Here is an 18,609-nt window from a genome sequence, read left to right as displayed (position 1 = left end):
AACAAGGTAAAAAGGAATACAAGTCACCACCCCACCTGCCATCTCAGGTGAGTTTTATGCACTCACCTCTATTTGTGAAGCATGTTGGTCCTTCTTAAAGCCCCAAGCAAAATAATATTTTAAATTATTATTGCATCATGGAAATTATGGTCATGCCCAAACCTCTAATCAATCTTATGGAAACTTGCAAACTCCAAAAATGTTACCAGATTTAATTTTTGTAAAATCTGGGGTAAATTTGTCCAGCAGAAAGTCTTCTCTGTAAACTCTGTACATTATCATTACAGATAGGTACACTGGTGGTTAAATGAAACTTTTATAACCTGCCTTGGGGGCCCACATTTCCCATGTGTCCAATACACACAAACTAAAAAGGCATCAAGACAACTGTCAAACTAGACATCAAGCGTGTGTCTACACAGCTACTATGAGGTTTAGCTCAACAAAAAAGTGACTTGACTTACCTCATTGATGAGGAATAAAGGAAAATAAAACAACAGAAGTATTTACCTCAGTTACTCAGTTACGATACAGTCATAACATTACTGGTTTTAGTTTTGGTGTAATTATTATTATTATGGATGCGTTTTTTGTATCATGTTAGAAATTTAAGTCAAATTTTAAAATCATATAAGAAAGTTAAAGTGACTAAAATTGGTCAGAGTAAATCTAGCAGGTTATATAAAGGGATATATTTAAACAAGTTTAGTGTTACAGTATCAGTATTTGGTAGGTTCTCTTATGAGGTTCCTTTACACACTTACCTGTAACGAGTAATCAAATACTGCATTAACCAGTCACAAATTATATATGGTGTCAGAATAAACCAAGCAAAAAAATTCTTTTCAATGTCCCCACTATAGTCTACATTGCTTTTGGTACAATTCTCTAACTACTAAAAGTTATGTATGATACACAACTCTTCACTCATACTGCCCTGTCAATACAAAAGGAACAGGCTCCTTAGAACCCTGTTTTTCAAACTGTAGGTTGAGATCTGTGAGTGGGTTAGAGAAACAGGGAGTTCCCTGGTGGTCTAGTGGTTGGGATTCTGCGCTTTCACTGCCATGGCCCGGGTTCGGTCCCTGGTTGGGGACCTGAGACCCCGCAGGCTGCTCGGGGCAGCCAAAAAAAAAAAAAAAAAGAATAGAGAAACAAATATCAACATGCATCAAACCATGATAAGCAAAGGATTACTGTGAAACTTTAGCCTGTTCATTATCTCTATACATGCACACACACATGATGTAAAACGGATTTCTTAGTAAGAGATACTGTCAAAAAATTTTGAAAAACACAGCATTGGTAGAATAATTGTCTCCAATCTTGGGGCCAGGGCTTAGGACTGGAGGTGTCTGGGGCATGCACTTGTGAAGGCTTGCTGCAGTGCCCTCCAACAGTACAACGGGGGCGTGGAGGGAGGAGGTGATAGAGTAATAAAGATTTGTGGGATATGAAGATTGCGAAGAAGGCTTAAGAAATGAGTTAGTGATTTAAAACACTAATTAAACATCCCCCCGACACTTCACTAAATACAGCCCAAATCTCTGGGCTCAGTATTTACCACCCTTCTCAGCTGGGTCCCAAGCTCCCTTTCCACCCTGTCTCACCTTTGCCCCCACCTTTTCCTTTCCTCCACCCAACACTCCATGCCCCTCAGTGAAGCACAAACCTTCACATTCTGCACACCTGGCTTCTCCTCAGCCCAAAAGGCCTCACCTTGTAATTACAGACCGTGCACCTGTTGGCTGAATGATGGGTGGTATCCCTGCTACATTAATAGCATTGCCCTGCCCCCACTTGTGGATGGGGACATGTTTTGTTTACTGTGATTCCCTGGGGTGCTTAGCATCCTACCTCATACTTAGTATTTAATAATTTTCCAACTCTTGACCAATTTTGTAAACAACCATTTTGATAAGACAAGTTTATTATATGGCTCTCCAACCTCTGCTTGTCAATATACCTTGAAGGTGCCTTAAAAAGAAAAGTTGTAGGACTTCCTGGCAGTCCAGCGGTTAAGAATCTGTGCTTCCACTGCAGGGGTACACAGGTTCAATCCGTGGTCGGGGAACTAAGATCCTGCATGCTGTGCGGTGCGGCCAAAAAAAAAAAAAAAAGTAGTGATAGAACCTAACTGAACCACACTGGACTCTATTGGGAGCAAAGTGCTTTCAAAATAGACCTGTTGGGCTGGGCTGTGAGGATAAGGCACCTAGAACTAGCGCAACAAGCACTGTGTAATTTAGGGGTTACAAAAATCAAAACTTATCTGATTGGTTGAAGCATCAGTCTAGAGTTCCTGATGGAAGGGGGAAATCTGTGAAAGAGGAGCCACACAACAGGTTGAGGACTCAGATAGGTCCCTGGTTCTGAATCACCATCCTTCAGTCATTTATATTCTCAGCCACCTGAAATAACCACCCTGGTGCTCCAGGATAAGTAAAAACTGTACCCTCAGGAAAAAATAAAAATAAAAATGGAGTTAGTGAATAAGCAAATGGAAATCCATGGTATTTAAATGTTTATAATCAGTTTTAGCATTACATGTACAGATCAGGAATGTAATCGCTATGATACCATGTGTGTCTGGTCAACTTTTTAAGGTATAAAAGTATTTAAAATAATTTCATATACAGCTGACCCTTGAGCAACATGGGTTTGAACTGCTTGGATCCACTTACATGCAGATTTTTTTCAGCAGTAAATACTACAGTACAGCACAATCTGTGGTTGGTTGAATCCGCAGGTGCAGAATCACAGGTAGGGAGGAACTTCCGTATAGAGAGCCAGCCATAACTTATATGCAGATATTTGCCTGTGCAGAGGGCCAGCGCTCCCAACCCACTGTGTTGTTCAAGGGTCAACTGTACTAATTTGGGGAGTTTAAATGCTTAGAAATATTTAAGTAATAATTAATGCTTAAACACTTGAAAATTTGTCTAAGTGGTTAAACCTGAAAGTTTTCATTTATTAGTTGTTAAAACAGTTTGTACATATTTAGAAAAATGTTAATCGCTTACTATCTGAAGAACTATTCATTTGATACTTTTATTAGACTAGTAGATTGATTACTAAATAATGCACAAAGGGTTATAGGTTTTCCCCCTCTACACTAAGCCCCTGGGACTTAGAAGCCTTCTAAGTCCTGGACTGCCAGGAAGTCCTCATATCCCAGAGTCTTAGAAGCCTTCTGGGATATGAGGAAGGGTTGTGCCCTTTTCTTACTCCAGGCCTGTGGGCAGTGTCCTGAAGGTAGAATGTGGCGGCTTGGGCTGCCATAGTCATCTTGCTACGTGGATGGCAGTGGCTGAGGATGGTTGAGGGAAAGGATGGAAGAGACCTGGAGCTACTGTCTTGCTCTTCCAGAGAAGCTCCTTCCACTGGGGATTTTAATTACTTGCAACTTTACAGCCTGCCTTTCCACCCCACCCTCACTTCCTTCACTGGCTCTCAACCTCGGCTACACATTGTAATCTCTTACTTATGTTCCCTGGACCCCAACCCCAGAGATTCTGATTGAACTGGTCCAGGGTGCAGCCTGGCACGAGACTGCGGTAAACTCCCCACGTGATTCTAACGAGCAACCAGGGCTGAGAACCACTGCTCTAACTGTAAGCTCTTCTTTTCTCTTTGGAATTTTATCTTTCTATCTCTTACTGTGGTTATCTATGTCTATTTCTTCCTTCTTACTAGACTGTGGGCTCCCAAATGGCCTTCCAAACAATGCATGTGGCCCTTCCCAGCTCCAGGTGACTTCAAGTGTCTATCGCTGATAGAAGTAGCAGAGTTATGCCTTATTTGGAATTTAGGTTCTATAGTCTATGCTTATGGCATCAAATGAGTCAAAATCACCCTTGACAATCCCTCAGGAAGGCTCTGTTATCGGAGCCTGATGTCCTGTCTCCCCATCACCATCTACACAGACCGTTTCCTCCTAGACCAGAACAGAAAGCTGCCCTTCTCCACCAGGCACTAGAGGAAGTAGGTGGTTGTGTTTAGGGGCCATCTTGCATAAAAAATACACATTTAAACAGATGCCTCACCCTCAGCACAGCAGGAAGTTCATGCCATGAACAGCTCACAGGAACCAGAGTGCTGACCCTACAGGAGACACACATCTCCCATCTCAACCCACTCTTGAGCATATGGTCCTTACATCCACCAGTGGGTAGAATCACCCACACCATTCAAACTTTTTGTCAAGGATGTAGAGCTGAATTCACGTGAGGTACTATATGAAGCAATGTCCCTCCACTGCACATCTATCCAGCTCACACGGGTCTTCCCCTTTCTTCTCCCTGTCCCACAAGCAGCTGGCCCAGCCTCTCTCCTCCCTGACCTCCCTTCCGTCCCTCTTAAGGCTGATGTTCCCTAGGACTCTATCCTTGGCACTTCTCATTAACTCTTCTTCCTAAGGGCTCTCATGGTGAGAACTCCTTCCTCAGTTCAGGGAGATGTGGCCCAAGAGGATTCCCACTTTGGCTCTGGTAAAGTAGGGGAGGAGGAGTAAGACCTCATCCAGGCCTTGGGGGCTGGGCTTGCAGGACACAAAGGAACAGGGTAAACGCTTTTTATTGAATGAATGGAGGAATGCATGCTTGATAAGAACAGAACTTGTATCTGCCTCCAAAGGACCCCACCCCCACTCCCAAGATATATTCTGAGGCTGAGATTTTCACCTGCTCACCTAGCACCCCTTCTGCCACACCAAGCCACACCAAGCTCACCAGTGCTCATAGACCTTTAATCTATAACTGCCTGGCCACACTCCATCACTGCCCCAGGATGGAAGGGAGGGATAAAGATGTATAGCCAGCTAGACCATGCCAGCTCTGAGTCCAAGAGGGAAGGGCTAGGTCAGGCTGGGACCTGGGCAGGGGGCTCCCGGCCCCAGGCGATGAGGGAGTTGCTGGCCTGGGCAAGCTCGGTGATGGATACCCGGCCCCGCTGTCGGATGAAGTTAGCCATGGCAGCCAGTTCCTCCGGGGTTATGTAGATGAACTTGCCCCGGTCGTCAATCACACCTGTGGGGACATGCAGGTTGTGGGGCTGAGCTCTCCCCACCTGACCTGAGGATGCCCACCCACCCACCCCTCCTGCCTGTCTACTTGGCCTTTCCTGGCTGTATCCAATCTTGACTAGGTGAGTCAAATCAGGCTTCCTTGCCTGTCCTCATCACTCAAAGTCATCCCCAGGCCTTAGCATGTCCTCCTTGTAACTGCATCCCCCTCCTCAGTACACTGCTCCCCCAACCCGGGGTGGTCATCCTACCTCTGCAATAAGTCCCTGCAGCCCCACATGGCTAGATACTCCCCAAGGCCAGGGCCCGTAATGACTGATTCTTATCCTCTCACCTGTAAGAGTTCCCTCAGTCAGCAGGTCCTGGATGCGGTTTATGGTGTCCTATGAGGAGAACAGTTCTCAGAGCAGAGATGGGTGCTGCCATCCCCAGAAAAGGCACTCGCAACCTCCCTCCCACCACAGCCAAATCTCCTCCTCTCCTTCTCATGGCCACCCTGCAATGTGACTCCATGTTTCTCCTTTGGAGGGACCCAGAGAGAAAGGGCTCTGGTCCTGGGACCCTGCAGGACCCCTGAGAGAGTCTCTCTTCCAACCAGGGGAGAACCGTTGGTGACATTTGGCCGAGAAGGCTGGTATAGACTGTTGTAAGACAGCTGTCAAGGTAACTGGATTTGGGCTGTTAAGAGTGATGGGGTTTAGACATTTTTCTTTTTTCTCCCTGCCTGTTTTCCAACTAGTTAGAAAGGCAGGATTCCCGGGGTGCCAAGAGATTCCTACACGCTACTCATTCTTGGTTGCGGGCAGGGTGGAAGGGGCATCAAGACTTTCCATCTTTAGGGCAGGCCCTCTCTTACAGCCACACAGACCCCATGGCCATACTCCATGTAACAGGCCACCTTGTAGGGCTTACCTGAGTCCGCAGGCCCACCTGGGAAGCCAGGTCTTCCAAGAGCACGACCTTGGACTGCTACAAACAAAAGGAGGAAAGGGAGTGAGGCTAAGCTTGGGCAAATCCTTCTCAGCACTGGAACCCTCTGAAGTTGGCATTCTGATCCGATCTGCTCTGGGTGGCTGGATAAGCACTGTGCAGATTCCTATGGGAGAGCCTTGCTCCCTTCACACACTACTCACGCACTCTCCCAACTACCCATATGGAGAGACACACACATTCATAACCTCTCTCATTCCCTTGCTTGTGGGCAGAGATCTGCCCCAAACTACCACCTGCCCCACAGGCTCCTGGACTGAAGACAACCCTGAGAAAGACTCACAAGTGGAGAACCAAGCACAGCTGCCACCTTCTCCTCTGCAATCAGACGTATCTTTCTAACATCTTGGGCAGGTTGGAAGGGGAAGCACCATAGAGATGAAGGGGGGGGGTGGTGACAGTCACCAAAAGCTATTTAAAAAAACTTTTTCTAGAACTTGTATTTGCTGAGAACCTGCCAGGACAAGGTACTGAGAAGGTGCTGGGGAAGCAATGTTGAAAAAGACATAGCTCACAGCCCCGCCAGGAGGAATGTAAGAACGTGGAGAAGAACAGAGCAGATAAAAGGCCCCAATAAGCCAGGGCCTCGGTAGAAGCTCATTCTTGCCTCGCCTTTGCTCAATGCTCCCTGGCCTGGAGAGTACCACAACCCTGACACGCCCATACTTCTTTTTACCCATCCTCTTCACACCGTATGAGCCCCCCCTTAACATAACTGTTGATAACACTGCTCAGTGCTTTCCACACACAGCCATGTGCCACGTGCCTCCCTCACATCCTCAGGAGAAAGGTTAGTTCCCAGGGATGCAGCTGAGGGTCCACTGCTGGATCCTACGCATGCACCTGCCCCCTCCTCCCCCGCAAACAGACAGCATATGACTTGAGAGAAGGCAGTCTTTTGCGTTTCTGTGAATCTTCCATAGCAAATGAGCTGGGGTAGGAGTGACACGGTGATACCACCCCAGCTGCAGATGGCATGTGACTGTTTGAAATGCCAAACCGAATATGTAAGCAGGGAGGCAAGTGAGTGGCAGTTGCGCCAGAGTGTGGGCAAGCACAAGGTGACCTGGCCAGCCAGCCTCTACCTACAAAGCAGGGAGTGGGTGCTGGGCTCCGAGCGACAGCTCAGAGTGAGAATATGGAGTCCCCCAGGTGTTCCCTGAAAACCTGGCCTGAGGGGCTGCTGGGGCCAAAAATATGTTTGGAAAAACAAACCAACCAACCCAGCCTCAATCAGAAAGAAGAGTGGAGTAACAAGAGCAAGCTATGCCTGTGCACATAACTGCTGCTCACAGAAATGTCCCTCCAGTTCTGAAACCCTAAGACGAAAGAGCCCATCCCCTTGGAGCCAAGAGGAAGGTGGGCAGGCTGAATTTTGGAAGTTCTCCTTCTCCCTGCAGACAGCAGCTCTGGGAGAATCAGCTAGCACAGGCTGGAGAGACTTCTAAACTCCAAAACAGTTTGGAGAACCCCCAGAAAATGGCCCCTCCAGAGAGGTGCTGAGAGCGAGGGCTGGCACTGCCCTGGGTACCTTTTCTCAGGCCTCTGCCTTGGAGAGGGGGACCTGAAGCTGATGAAGGAGGGCTTCCTGGAGGAGAGACTCAGGACTACATTGCTGCCCACTGGGTAGGTGGGGACAGTGAGCTCCAAACAGCAGCAGGAAAGTGTGAGATACCCTTCCCTGGGTTGTAGCCCTCAATCAAGTGTGCCAGGGTGGAGAATGGGCTCCATCAGAGGGGAATGGCGGCAGTCTGAGGGAGCCTTCTCCCTCTCGGGAGCCCTGGCCCCCAGCTGTGAGCCTAGCCCCTCGCCAGCTGGGAAGTGTCTAAACCCTGCTCTCTTCTGGGAGAGGTGGGGGAGGGTTAGCAAGCCCCCGGCTCCTTGGCGCCCCTGGTTACCACTCCCACCACCACCTCCGCTCCCTCTGCATTCCTTCCCTCAGCCGCCTCTGCACCCCTGAGCTGCACTTGAAAACCTCTCCCCTCATCGCATCCTTTGTGGGAGAGGAGAAGTTGCTTAGCAGCAAAGCAGAGCAGGACGTGCTTATGCAACACAACCCGGAGCAGTATCCGGGAGGCCTGCGCTACAGCTGTAGACAGAAGGGGGCACACCTGCTGCCCTGTCCCAGGTTCCAAAGGAAACATCATCCTATATCCCCTGGAAGACCCAAGTTACTGGTTGGGAACACATGGCAGAGGATGCTTGTTTCACCTCAGTAGAGCCTCAGTATGACAGAACTGGCAGAAAACACGCATGAAGAAACTTGAAAACACAGTGACTCACTGAGCATGGGGTCTAAAGAGCAGTGAAACTGTCAAACCCTAAGCGTGAGGAAGCGATCATAGACTCGCACCTCCCACACAGACCAGGTCCTTCTCCACCTTTGGGGTCAGAGGAGAAGGGACTCTCCTGGCCAGGAGCCCAGAAGCTCAGCCTCTCTTTTTCCACCTGCCCACTCCTGCACGAGCTTGAGTGAAACGCCTGCAGCCCCCGCTCAGGCCTACTCCCTCCAGGCCCTGAAGATGCATCCAACATGCACACAAGAAGCAGGCAGCTGACACCCAGGTTCTGCTCTGTGGCTTCTTACCTTAATGTAGTTGATGAACTCGGCCAGGAAGCTGTGGGACTAGAGGAGCAGAGAAATCAAAGTGAGTATCCCCCTGGCAGGGGCCACAGGGTCTATGCCTACACACCTGCCCATCTGAGTGCCACCTGCCTGCCATGCCTGTGTGCCTGTCCAACCACCTGCGTAAGCAGTAGAGCCTCCTGTGGTGTGGGGATCGAGGTGCCACTTCTCCCAAAGACAAGGTCTCAGCCGCTAGAGCCTGCTGATCCTGATGCCCACCCGCCTCTCACTGTCTGACTGGGGAGGCAAGAGGGGAGCAGCGGGGTGTCTGGGACGGGGTGGCTCATCTTTTTGGGCACAGGGAGGGGTTTCCTAGGGGCGGTGGGCCCACCTGTTCCTCAGTCATGGTCTCGCCCACACCCTCTTCCTCCACCACGAAGGCCTCCTTCAGTTTCAGATACTCTTCATGCTCCCGCTGGGCCTGCTCCTCCCGGGCTTTCCTCTCCTCCTCCTCCTGTGTACACAGAAGAGGCAAGAGTCAGATATTTTGGGGTAAGTGCCCACCCTATCCTGTTCTGGTCTCTGCTGCCCCCACAGGGCAGCAGAGCATCCAGACCAGCCCTTTCTCAGGGACAGAGCTCCTTTAAGACCTTGATACCTCTGGCCCCTAAGCTGAACAGCAGGATCCCTCTTCTCAATCAGTTCCATCACCTCCCAGATGAATGCTGCTCAGCTCCCCTTTCCCTGAAAATCCTGCCATGAACTCCCCCATAATATCCTCCAGTCACCTCCCCTCCCACTTCCTGTCCTGTCACGTCCAAACTTCGTGAACAAACACCCAGTTTCCCTTTCCCACCAATCAGCCATCCCTCCAGCCCACTCCAATCTGGCTTCTGCATACTCAGCTCTACCAAAACAAGTCCTGCTAAGGTCTCACCCATGTCCTCCAACCACAAAAGCCAAAGGACAACCATCAGGCCTCATACCCCTGTCTTCTCAGTGGTCTGGGGCAGAGCCAACCATCCTTTCTTCCCTCCTTTGGCATCCAGACCCTACCCTCTCCTGGATTTCCTCCTGTTCCTTGGGCCATTCTTCCCGCCTCCTCCATCACTCAGCCCTGTCCCTTCTTTCTCCTTCACTCTCTGGGCCACCTCACCATGCCCACAGCATCAACAATATGTCCTTGCCAGTGGCTGCCACAGTTGTATCCCCACCCAAATCTCTCCTTGCAAACGCACGACTGCCCAAGTGGCACACCCACTGGGCTGTCTCACAGGCACCTCAAATTGATTATGTCCCAGAAAGACCCTGTGATCTACTCCCCACACATCTGGTACTCCTCCTGGGCCCCTGGCTCAGTGAATCACACAACCATCTGGCCAGATGCCCTGGTCAGAAATGAGGCCCCATCTACCACTTCTTTCTTTAACTTCTGGAAAACTTGATCCACCCATGTCATTCTATCACCAGCACAACCTACTGCAACAGTCTCGCCCCAAATCAACCCATTTTCCAGAATTCTCAGAACAATCTATTTTAAACATGAAGCTAAAGCTGGGACACGGAATATACAAGATGAGCCTGGAGCATTTTGCAGTGTCAAGAGTAAGAAACTACTTTAAAAAAACTAAACAATAAGGGTATGTCAAAGGTACACAGGAGCCAACTAAAAGAGCTCCCAGTGGCCAAAGCTGGAACAATCTAAGCAAAAAAGTAAATAAGATAGCACTGGATGGGACTTCCCTGGTGGCCCAGTGGTTAGGACTTCGCACTTTCACTGCTGAGGGCCCAGGTTCAATCCCTGGTTGGGGCACTAAGATCCCACAAGCCACGTGGCGTGGTGGGGAAAAAAAACCTGATAGCATTTGGATTATAATACAAAGTTCAAATAAATATCCATAAGTCCATGTGGATACAAATAAACAATTGGGGACGTCCCTGGTGGCAGAGTGGTTAAGAATCCGCCTGCCAATGCAGGGGACATGGGTTCGAGCCCTGGTCCAGGAAGATGCCACATGCCGTGGAGCAACTAAGCCCACGCGCCACAACTACCGAGCCTGTGTTCTACAGCCCACAAGCCACAACTACTGAGCCCATGTGCCGCAACTACTGAAGCCTGTGCGCTCTAGGGCCTGTGCTCCACAACAAGAGAAGCCACCGCAATGAGAAGCCTGTGCACTGCAATGAACACCCAATGCAGCCAAAAAATAAATTAATTAAAAAAGGAAAAAAAATTTTTAAATTGCTTTAAAAAAATAAAACAATTGAATAAATAAAGAAAAAAAGATAAATCTGTACAAAAGAATTCCAAATACTTTATGTAAATACTCTCCTCTTAAGAAGGTGGAGCATAGCTCCCTACCCCTTAAGTGTGGGCTGTGCAGTGACTTGTTTCCAAAGAAGCATGGGAAGTGGAGAAATCTGGCAAATATAACCTTAGCCAGGTGATCAAGGTTAACATACTAGTGATAAGTCAAGTTGATAACATGTACCCTTGCTATGTTGTGGTGAGGATGACACTTCACCTCCGGTCTTCCTCCCAGAAATCTATAACCCCCAGTCTAACCGTGACAATAACATAAGCCAAACGCAAATAGAGAGACATTTTACAAAGTACTTGCCCAACAGGTCACAAGACTGTCAAGATCATCAAAAGCAAAGAAAGTCTGAGAAACTGTCACAAGCCAGAGGAACCTAAGGAGATATGACAACTAAGTGTAATGTGGTATCCTGGATGGAACCCTGGGAAAGAAAAAGGATATTTGGGAAAAGCTAATGAAATCCCAATAATGTGTCAAATTCACTTAATAATAATGTATTAATATTAGTTGTGAGAAATATACCACAGTAAGGCATGATGTTAATAATAAGGGAATCTGGGGTGCAGGGGAGAAGAGTCCCAGAATATTTAAGGTGCATTATTAAGTTCAATATTCAGAAAGGTAAAAAACTCTCTCAACTAATGCCTCCCCTCTGCTGTGTTCCAGCCCATCCACTATAGCACCCATAGCCAGGCTTCCTGCCATCCAGTGTCCCTGGACAATAGGGCCAGTAGAGGCCAAAGGCACCACGCTATGGGGTCTTCCCAGCTGGGCAGCCCTGGCTCTCACCCTATATACCCCACATCTTTGTGATGTTGCCTTTCTTCAGCACCTGATTCTCAGAAGGAAGGAAGCACCTGGCAAACAAAGGTTGATTCACCACCCTTACTGCAGTGGCCTCCATTCCCTGAGCATCTTCTCTGTGCCAGGCCCCAAACAGAACCTGGTACAGATACAATCCACCATCTCTTACAATGCCCTTTAACAGCCTCAAGACCCTTAGGATCCAGAACCCCCCCCTCTGCCACCTTACCTCTCTGACCCCTTTCCTTCTTCCTTACCCTGCTTTAGCCACTCTGCCTCAATGTTCTTCAAATGCTTCAGGTGTGTCCAATAAATCACATGCACAAATTTCAGTCTCAGGCTCACTTTTCAGCAGCAGCTTTACAGAGGCTGTGCCTAGAGCTCAGGGACCAAATAAACCAGGGCCTGCACCTGGCTCAAGGCCCCTCTTCTAGGCTGGAGGTGTTGGGAAGCGGCATGGGTATCAAGGCTGCCTGGGCAGCTGTCAGAAGTCAGCATCAGGGGCCTGGCTCACCTTCTGTTCCTCCTTCAAGCGAAGCCGCTCCTCCTCCTTTTTCCACTCTGCCTCACGCTGCGACTCAAGGCGTTTCCTCTCCTCACGCTCAGCCTCCTCTGCCTGGAGAAAGGCCTTCATGGGGGGCACATCTCCACCCCCAGCTAGAGTTTGCCCACCTCCCAAACAGGCCAGGCCAGGCAAGGCCTGGCCACAGACCAACGTTGCAGGAGACAGAGACAGGCAAGCATCAAATACCAGCCCAGCATGCAAAGAGCCTCGAGGGGAGGGTCTGCCATTTAGAAGACTCTTTCCCACTTCTCAGAGCTGCACCCCATCCCTCCTGCTTGCCTCACGCTGGGCTTTTCGTGCTTGTTTCTCCTCCAGCTTCCGCAGTTTCTTAGCTCCAATTTTCCCTAACAGGTGAGTTTCCACTGGCTTCTCGATGTCTTCTTCCTCTTGGGCTGAGTATGGTCAGAGAAAGACACTTCAGGTCCTGGCCATGGAGGACTGATGATGATGGATCCACCCTACCCCTTGTACCTCTCCTTATGGGGGGTCTCCTTCCACTCACTTGCAAATACCACTAGCCCAGCTCTGCCCTCTAGAGGCCCCTGCGACGCAGATATTCATCTGGGGGTGTGTGTGTTAGGTGTGGGGGAGGAGGGAGGGAACCATGGGGCAAGAAAACAGATGATAACTTAAGATCTGCATAGCCATAAAGAAAGCACTCTAACCCAAGGGTTAAGCCCTCAGGAAATGAGTGTACCCACACAAGGAGAGTGCTGGAATAGAAGGAGTGGACTGGGCTTCCCTGGTGGTGCAGTGGTTGAAAGTCCGCCTGCCGATGCAGGGGACACGGGTTCGTGCCCCGGTCCGAGAAGATCCCACATGCCCCGGAGCGGCTGGGCCCGTGAGCCATGGCCGCTGAGCCTGCGCGTCCGGAGCCTGTGCTCCGCAACAGGAGAGGCCACAACAGTGAGAGGCCCGCGTACCGCAAAAAAATAATAATAATAAAAAAAGGAGTGGACTGAAGAACTCTCTAGGTCAATCTAAAGACTCCTGCCCTTGGACTTCCCTGGTGGTGCAGTGGTTAAGAATCCGTCTGCCAATGCAGGGAACACAGGTTAGATCCCTGGTCTGGGAAGATCCCACACATTCGGAGCAACTACACCCGTGTGCCACAACTACTGAGCCTGCACTCTAGAGCCCATGAGTCACAACTACTGAGCCCACGTGCCGCCACTACTGAAGCCCATGTGCCTAGAGCCCTTGTTCTGCAACAAGAGAAGCCACCACAATGAGCCCGAGCACCGCAACGAAGAGTAGCCCCCGCTCGCCGCAACTACAGAAAGCCCGCACGCAGCAATGAAGACCCAGTGCAGACAAAAATAAACAAATAAATAAAAGAAGACTCCTGCCCTCCTGTTTGGACACTGAGAGCCAAAATGAAGGAAGAGGGGGTTGGCTCAATGGAATAGGGATCAGGATCCAGAGCTGCTAGTCCCCGGAAGCAAAGGCTGGATCCTAAGTCTCCCCTAACTGTATCCTATGGCTCCCAGATATCCCTCCCACACTATGGCTTCACACCCCACTCTTCTGCCCAGCTTTGAGGGTCCTCTCACCCTCTAACCCAGGCCCTTTCTCCACCAGGCTGGGCCCCTCTCACCTGGGATGACGGCCTCCCCCTCATTCTCAGCTACTTCTGCCCAGGCCACCCGCTGGGCTCGACGCTGGGCCTGCAGGCGGCTGCCCAGGTCCCTGCGGCGCCGGGGCCTGCCCCCAGTTCTCTGCTCCTCGGGCTCCAGGGGCTGAGGCTGGGCCACTCGGCCTGCTACTACTGCCTCCTCCTCATTGTGCAAAGGCTCTTGGACAGCTGTAGGGAAGAGAAGAACCATGATTCTGTCCGGCAGCCCAAACCACCTCATGGCAGGGGGAACAGCGTCCTGGAAGCCTCACCCTCCTCTGCTCAACTTCCTCCAGGCTCCCGCTGCCCACAGCACAAAGTCCCAATTTCTCAGCCTGACTGTGGAGGCCTTCATAACCTAAACTAAGACCTTGGTCCTATGCAGCAAGATCACCCCATCCCTCCCACCTGTGCTGCTTCTCTCTTTCCTCCCAAGGACCCACTTTTCCAGGTGACCTGTCAGGAAACTACCACCCTGCAAGATGGAGCTGAAGCTCTACCTCCTCTAGGAAGCCCACCTTGACCTCTCCAGACCTCATCTGAATGCCCACGGCAGGACTGCATTTATCTGTTGCCTAACACCACCTGCCATGGTTTTATCTGGCACCCCAATCAGAGAGCACACCCGAGGGCTGGGTCTCTCCTCTCAGGAAGATTTGTTGGCTATTTGCCTTACCTCAGCTTCTCTGTGCCCGCCCCCACCCCCACAGATGCTCTTAAGTAGCTTGTGGGTCCAAGGAGGGGAAGAGACATATACACAAACCCATATCCTGATAAGAAATCATGGGGAGGGGGGCAGGATGGAGGATGACAGGTGTATCTGTTCTGTGCCCTGGAGGATGACATGGACTTCCGGGCGGGGTGCAAAACAAGGAGGAAGGTGCATGGCCACATGGGTATTCTCCTTGAGAGTGAAGGAGAGCTTCCTGGAGCCACCTCATGCTCTGTTCAGCTCGTGGGTAGGTAGAAAACTTAGGTTCCCCCTCCTGTCAGCTGCTCTGGAGCCAGCCTGGGAGGGATGGGAAACCCCTGTGGATCCCCCAACTGGCGCAGAGAAGGGCTGCCCGGATGAGGGATGTGAGTGCCCGTCAGGGCCTGGCCCTTCTGCAGTGCCAAGGGGTGAGGGGAGAGATGAGGCAAGGCTTTCTTTGGGGGCCAGGAGAAAGGCGTAGGTACCCTGCTACTCTGTCCCCGAGCCGCAATCCTGCTCTGCGGCTCCCCGCTGATCCCCCTTCGCGCACGTATGCGCCTGCGCGCAGCCTGCCTGCCGCGAAAGGCGCGGCTATCTCTTCAGCCCAGCCAGGCAAGCCGGCGCATGCGCAGGAGTCGCGGCTCGACGGCCTACAGAGGCTCCGGAGTCAGAGAACGCGCGGCACCACCGGCCATGGCGTGGCGACATCTCCTACCTGCTACCACCCGGCTCCGGCTGCGAGTCAGGAAGAGGATAAGGCCGACAAGCAGAGCCGCCGCCACCAAGTACACCACCGGGGCCACCATGACAACGGCTTCCAGATGGAACCAGCCAGCGCGTCCAGCCTGAGGCCCGGGATCTCCCAGACCCCGCCTAACGCCCATGCGGCCCCTCCCGTTTCCCATTCTAGGCTCCGCCCACCACTGGGCCCCGCCCAGGCCGCACACTTAATTTAGAGGCCCTAATTTTTTTCTCAATATGCTGTACAGCAATGAATGAATGAATGAATTAGCTGTATAGCAAAGTGATTCAGCTATACATATATATCCTTTTTTTTTTTTTGGCCTTGCTGCGCAACTTGCAGGATCTTAGTTCCCCAGCCAGGGATTGAACCTGTGCCCTTGGCAGTAAAAGCAGAGTCCTAACAACTGGGCTGCCAGGGAATTACCTACTTTTTTTTTTTTTTAATATTCTTTTCCATTATGGTTTATCATAGGATACTGAATATAGTTCTCTGTGCTATAGGAACACAGAAGGTAGGAGCTTGTTTATCTATTCCATATATATCAATAATAGCTTACATCTGCTAACCCTAACCTCCCACTCCATCCCTCCCCCAACCCCTCCCCCTTGACAACCACAGGTCTGTTCTATATGTCTGTGAGTCTGTTTCTGTTTCATAGATAGGCTCACTTGTCATATATTAGATTCCACATATAAGAGATATATGGTATTTGGCTTTCTCTTTCTGACTTACTTCACTTAGTATGATAATCTCTAGTTGCATCCGTGTTGCTGCAAATGAGAGGCCCTAATTTTTAACTTTAAAATGAATTCTGGGGGAGTAAAAAAAGTTAAGTGGAAATTATTGCAAATGATTATGTGCAGCGTGACATTTATGTATGTTTTAAAAGCACTAAATAATACCACAGTGTTTATGGAAGCACACATATGCAGAAAAAGTAAAAAAGATGCTTGGGAATGATACATACCAACTTCAGAATAGCAGTTACCTTTGGGGAGGGAAGAAGTTGGATGGCATTAACAGCAGAGCTTTGCCTATATCTGTGACATCTGATCTCATTAAAAGTAGAGACCAGGGCGTCCCTGGTGGCGCAGTGGTTGAGAATCTGCCTGCCGATGCAGGGGACATGGGTTCGTGCCCCGGTCCGGGAGGATCCCACGTGCTGCGGAGCGGCTGGGCCCGTGAACCATGGCCGCTGAGCCTGCGCGTCCGGAGCCTGCGCTCCACAGCGGGAGAGGCCACGACCGTGAGAGGCCCGCGTACCGCAAAAATAAATAAATAAATAAAAGTAGAGACCAAATCTTAAAAAAAAAATAAATTGTAATATACTTTTGTACTCAGACTTGCAATTTTAAAGTAACTTATTGGGTCGTACAAGAATTATTGATCCAGTTTTCCATAGTGAGCACTAGGAAATTAAATACTCACAGGGAATTTAAATTTTCTTTTAATTCTTGACACTGTTAAAAAAGAAAAACAAAACTGGGACTTCCCTGGCAGTAGTTAAGACTCAGCACTTCCAATGCAGAGGGCGCGGGTTCGATCCCTGGTCTGGGAACTAAAATCCCACATGCCACGTGGTGCAGCCAAAAAAAAAAAAAAAAACCAACAAACAAAAAACTGGGGACAAATTCTACCTCAATAAAGTTGTGTAAAAAAAAACCTAGGGACAGGATGTAAACTCAAGATTTTTTAAAAAGCAAAGAACAATTAAACTACTAGGAATTTGCTATTACAGTAGTATGAAGATTTTGTGTGTATGATGACATAAAGATCCCAGGACCCATGATGTGTGTATAGGGGAGGATTTGAAAAAATATGGACACATGTTAACACTTTAACGTATGTTAAATTGGAATGGTGGGAACTTGAGCATTTATGATTTTCTGTAATTCTGAAATAGTTCATAATTTATAAACAAGCAAAAAGGGCAGGACAGTGCTTTTAAAACATATAAATGTTGATAATCGTTAAAGCTGGCCAGTGGTTATATAGGGGCTCATTATACTGCATTTTTTTTTTGTAAGTTTGACATTTTTGTGCAAGTTTGAAATTTTCCATAATAAAAAATATTGTTAAAAAGTAAAAATTAAGACTTGATACATTTTTGTGTGTAATTTGCATGTGCACAGAAAGTTGTTTGGAAGGGTGAAACAAGAAACTGTCAATAGATATAACTTCCTTGCTGCCTCAGATTATATCACTTTCACAGCTTTCATTTGGAGTTCTCCGATTGTCAGGGTCCTGGACCCTAAGCATGTTGCTTAAGGTTTGTGGGCAGACTGAGTGGGGTGGAAGATGGCAGGGAGAACAACAGTGAGACAGCTGCTGCCCTGGTCCAGGTAAGAACAGAACAAGGCTGGATTCATGACAGTAGCATTGGACTGGTGAGGAGGGGACTGATTCAAGAACTATTTCAGAGGCAGAATTGATAGGACCTGACAATCTCCTTCGAGGGCAAGAATTGTCCTTCTTTGCTTAACTTGGTTTCCTCCACAACGACGGAAGTGCAATTCCAAAGAGATCTTCTGTCATATTCCTTGCTAAAGGAAATAAAAATTTACATTTTAGGGACTTCCCTGGTGGCGCAGTGGTTAAGAATCCGCCTGCCAATTCAGGGGACATGGCTTCGAGCCCTGGTCCGGGAAGATCCCACATGCTGTGGAGCAACTAAGCCCGTGCGCCACGACTACTGAGCTGTGCTCTAGAGCCCGCTAGCCACAACTACTGGGCCCATGTGCCACAACTGCTGAAGCCAACGCACCTAGAGCCCATGCTCCACAACAAAGAAAAGCCATCGCAATGAGAAGCCCACGCACTACACTGGAGTAGCCCCCGTTCGCCGCAACTAGAGAAAGACTGCATGCAGCAATGAAGACCCAACCCCAGCCAAAAATTAAAAAAATAATAATTAAAAAAAATTTACATTTTAATTCTGGCATAGGCTACTTAATGAATGAATAATGCAGTCCCCTTCCTTTCTGCTCAGAGAAACTAAGAAACTATTTACGTTGGCTCACCAGTTAAGTGAAGCAATCGATACATTTCTTTTTTGTTTTGTTGTTGCCTAAGAGGATTTCTGTTACTTGCAACCAAGGATCCTAACTAAAGATCACACATACAGAAACTTCTGCATACAATTTTAGGTATTCACACATCTCCTTCCTCCCCTCCCCCCCACCCTGCCAAGCTCTTGGGCTCCAAGACCTTCAGATTTATTTATCTATTTACTATTTATTTATTGGCTTGTGGGATCTTAGTTCCCTGACCAGGGACTGAAGCCGGGTCT

At 49.1% G+C, this 18,609-nt stretch overlaps 1 protein-coding gene across 1 annotated transcript; it reads right to left on the bottom strand.

The window, feature by feature from the left end:
* Window positions 1-4,574: 4,574 nt before the first annotated feature.
* DDRGK1 (DDRGK domain containing 1) lies at window positions 4,575-15,453 on the bottom strand. The gene is made up of 9 exons (XM_082858292.1): window positions 15,291-15,453; window positions 13,867-14,073; window positions 12,549-12,661; window positions 12,219-12,320; window positions 8,971-9,093; window positions 8,601-8,639; window positions 5,936-5,992; window positions 5,358-5,406; window positions 4,575-5,027 (listed from the first exon to the last, which is right to left on the bottom strand). The coding sequence occupies exons 1-9, from the start codon at window positions 15,379-15,381 to the stop codon at window positions 4,861-4,863; spliced, it is 948 nt and encodes a 315-aa protein (XP_082714418.1). The 5' UTR covers window positions 15,382-15,453; the 3' UTR covers window positions 4,575-4,860.
* Between the last annotated feature and the right edge of the window lie 3,156 nt (window positions 15,454-18,609).

Source organism: Leucopleurus acutus (assembly GCF_964270905.1).
Source record: "Leucopleurus acutus genome assembly, chromosome: 16".
Lineage (NCBI taxonomy): Eukaryota > Metazoa > Chordata > Mammalia > Artiodactyla > Delphinidae > Leucopleurus > Leucopleurus acutus.
The sequence above is the reverse complement of the archived record's forward strand: the minus strand, read 5'-3'. Positions and strand labels throughout refer to the sequence as shown.

Coding starts and splice junctions, on each gene's coding strand:
- DDRGK1 (XM_082858292.1), bottom strand. CDS start 15,381: ATGGTGGCCCCGGTGGTGTACTTGGTGGCGGCGGCTCTGCTTGTCGGC. Junction 12,662..13,866: donor GGGGGAGGCCGTCATCCCAG/GTGAGAGGGGCC, acceptor GACCATACTCAG/CCCAAGAGGAAGAAGACATC. Junction 5,993..8,600: donor AGTTCATCAACTACATTAAG/GTAAGAAGCCAC, acceptor TTTTGTTTGTAG/CAGTCCAAGGTCGTGCTCTT.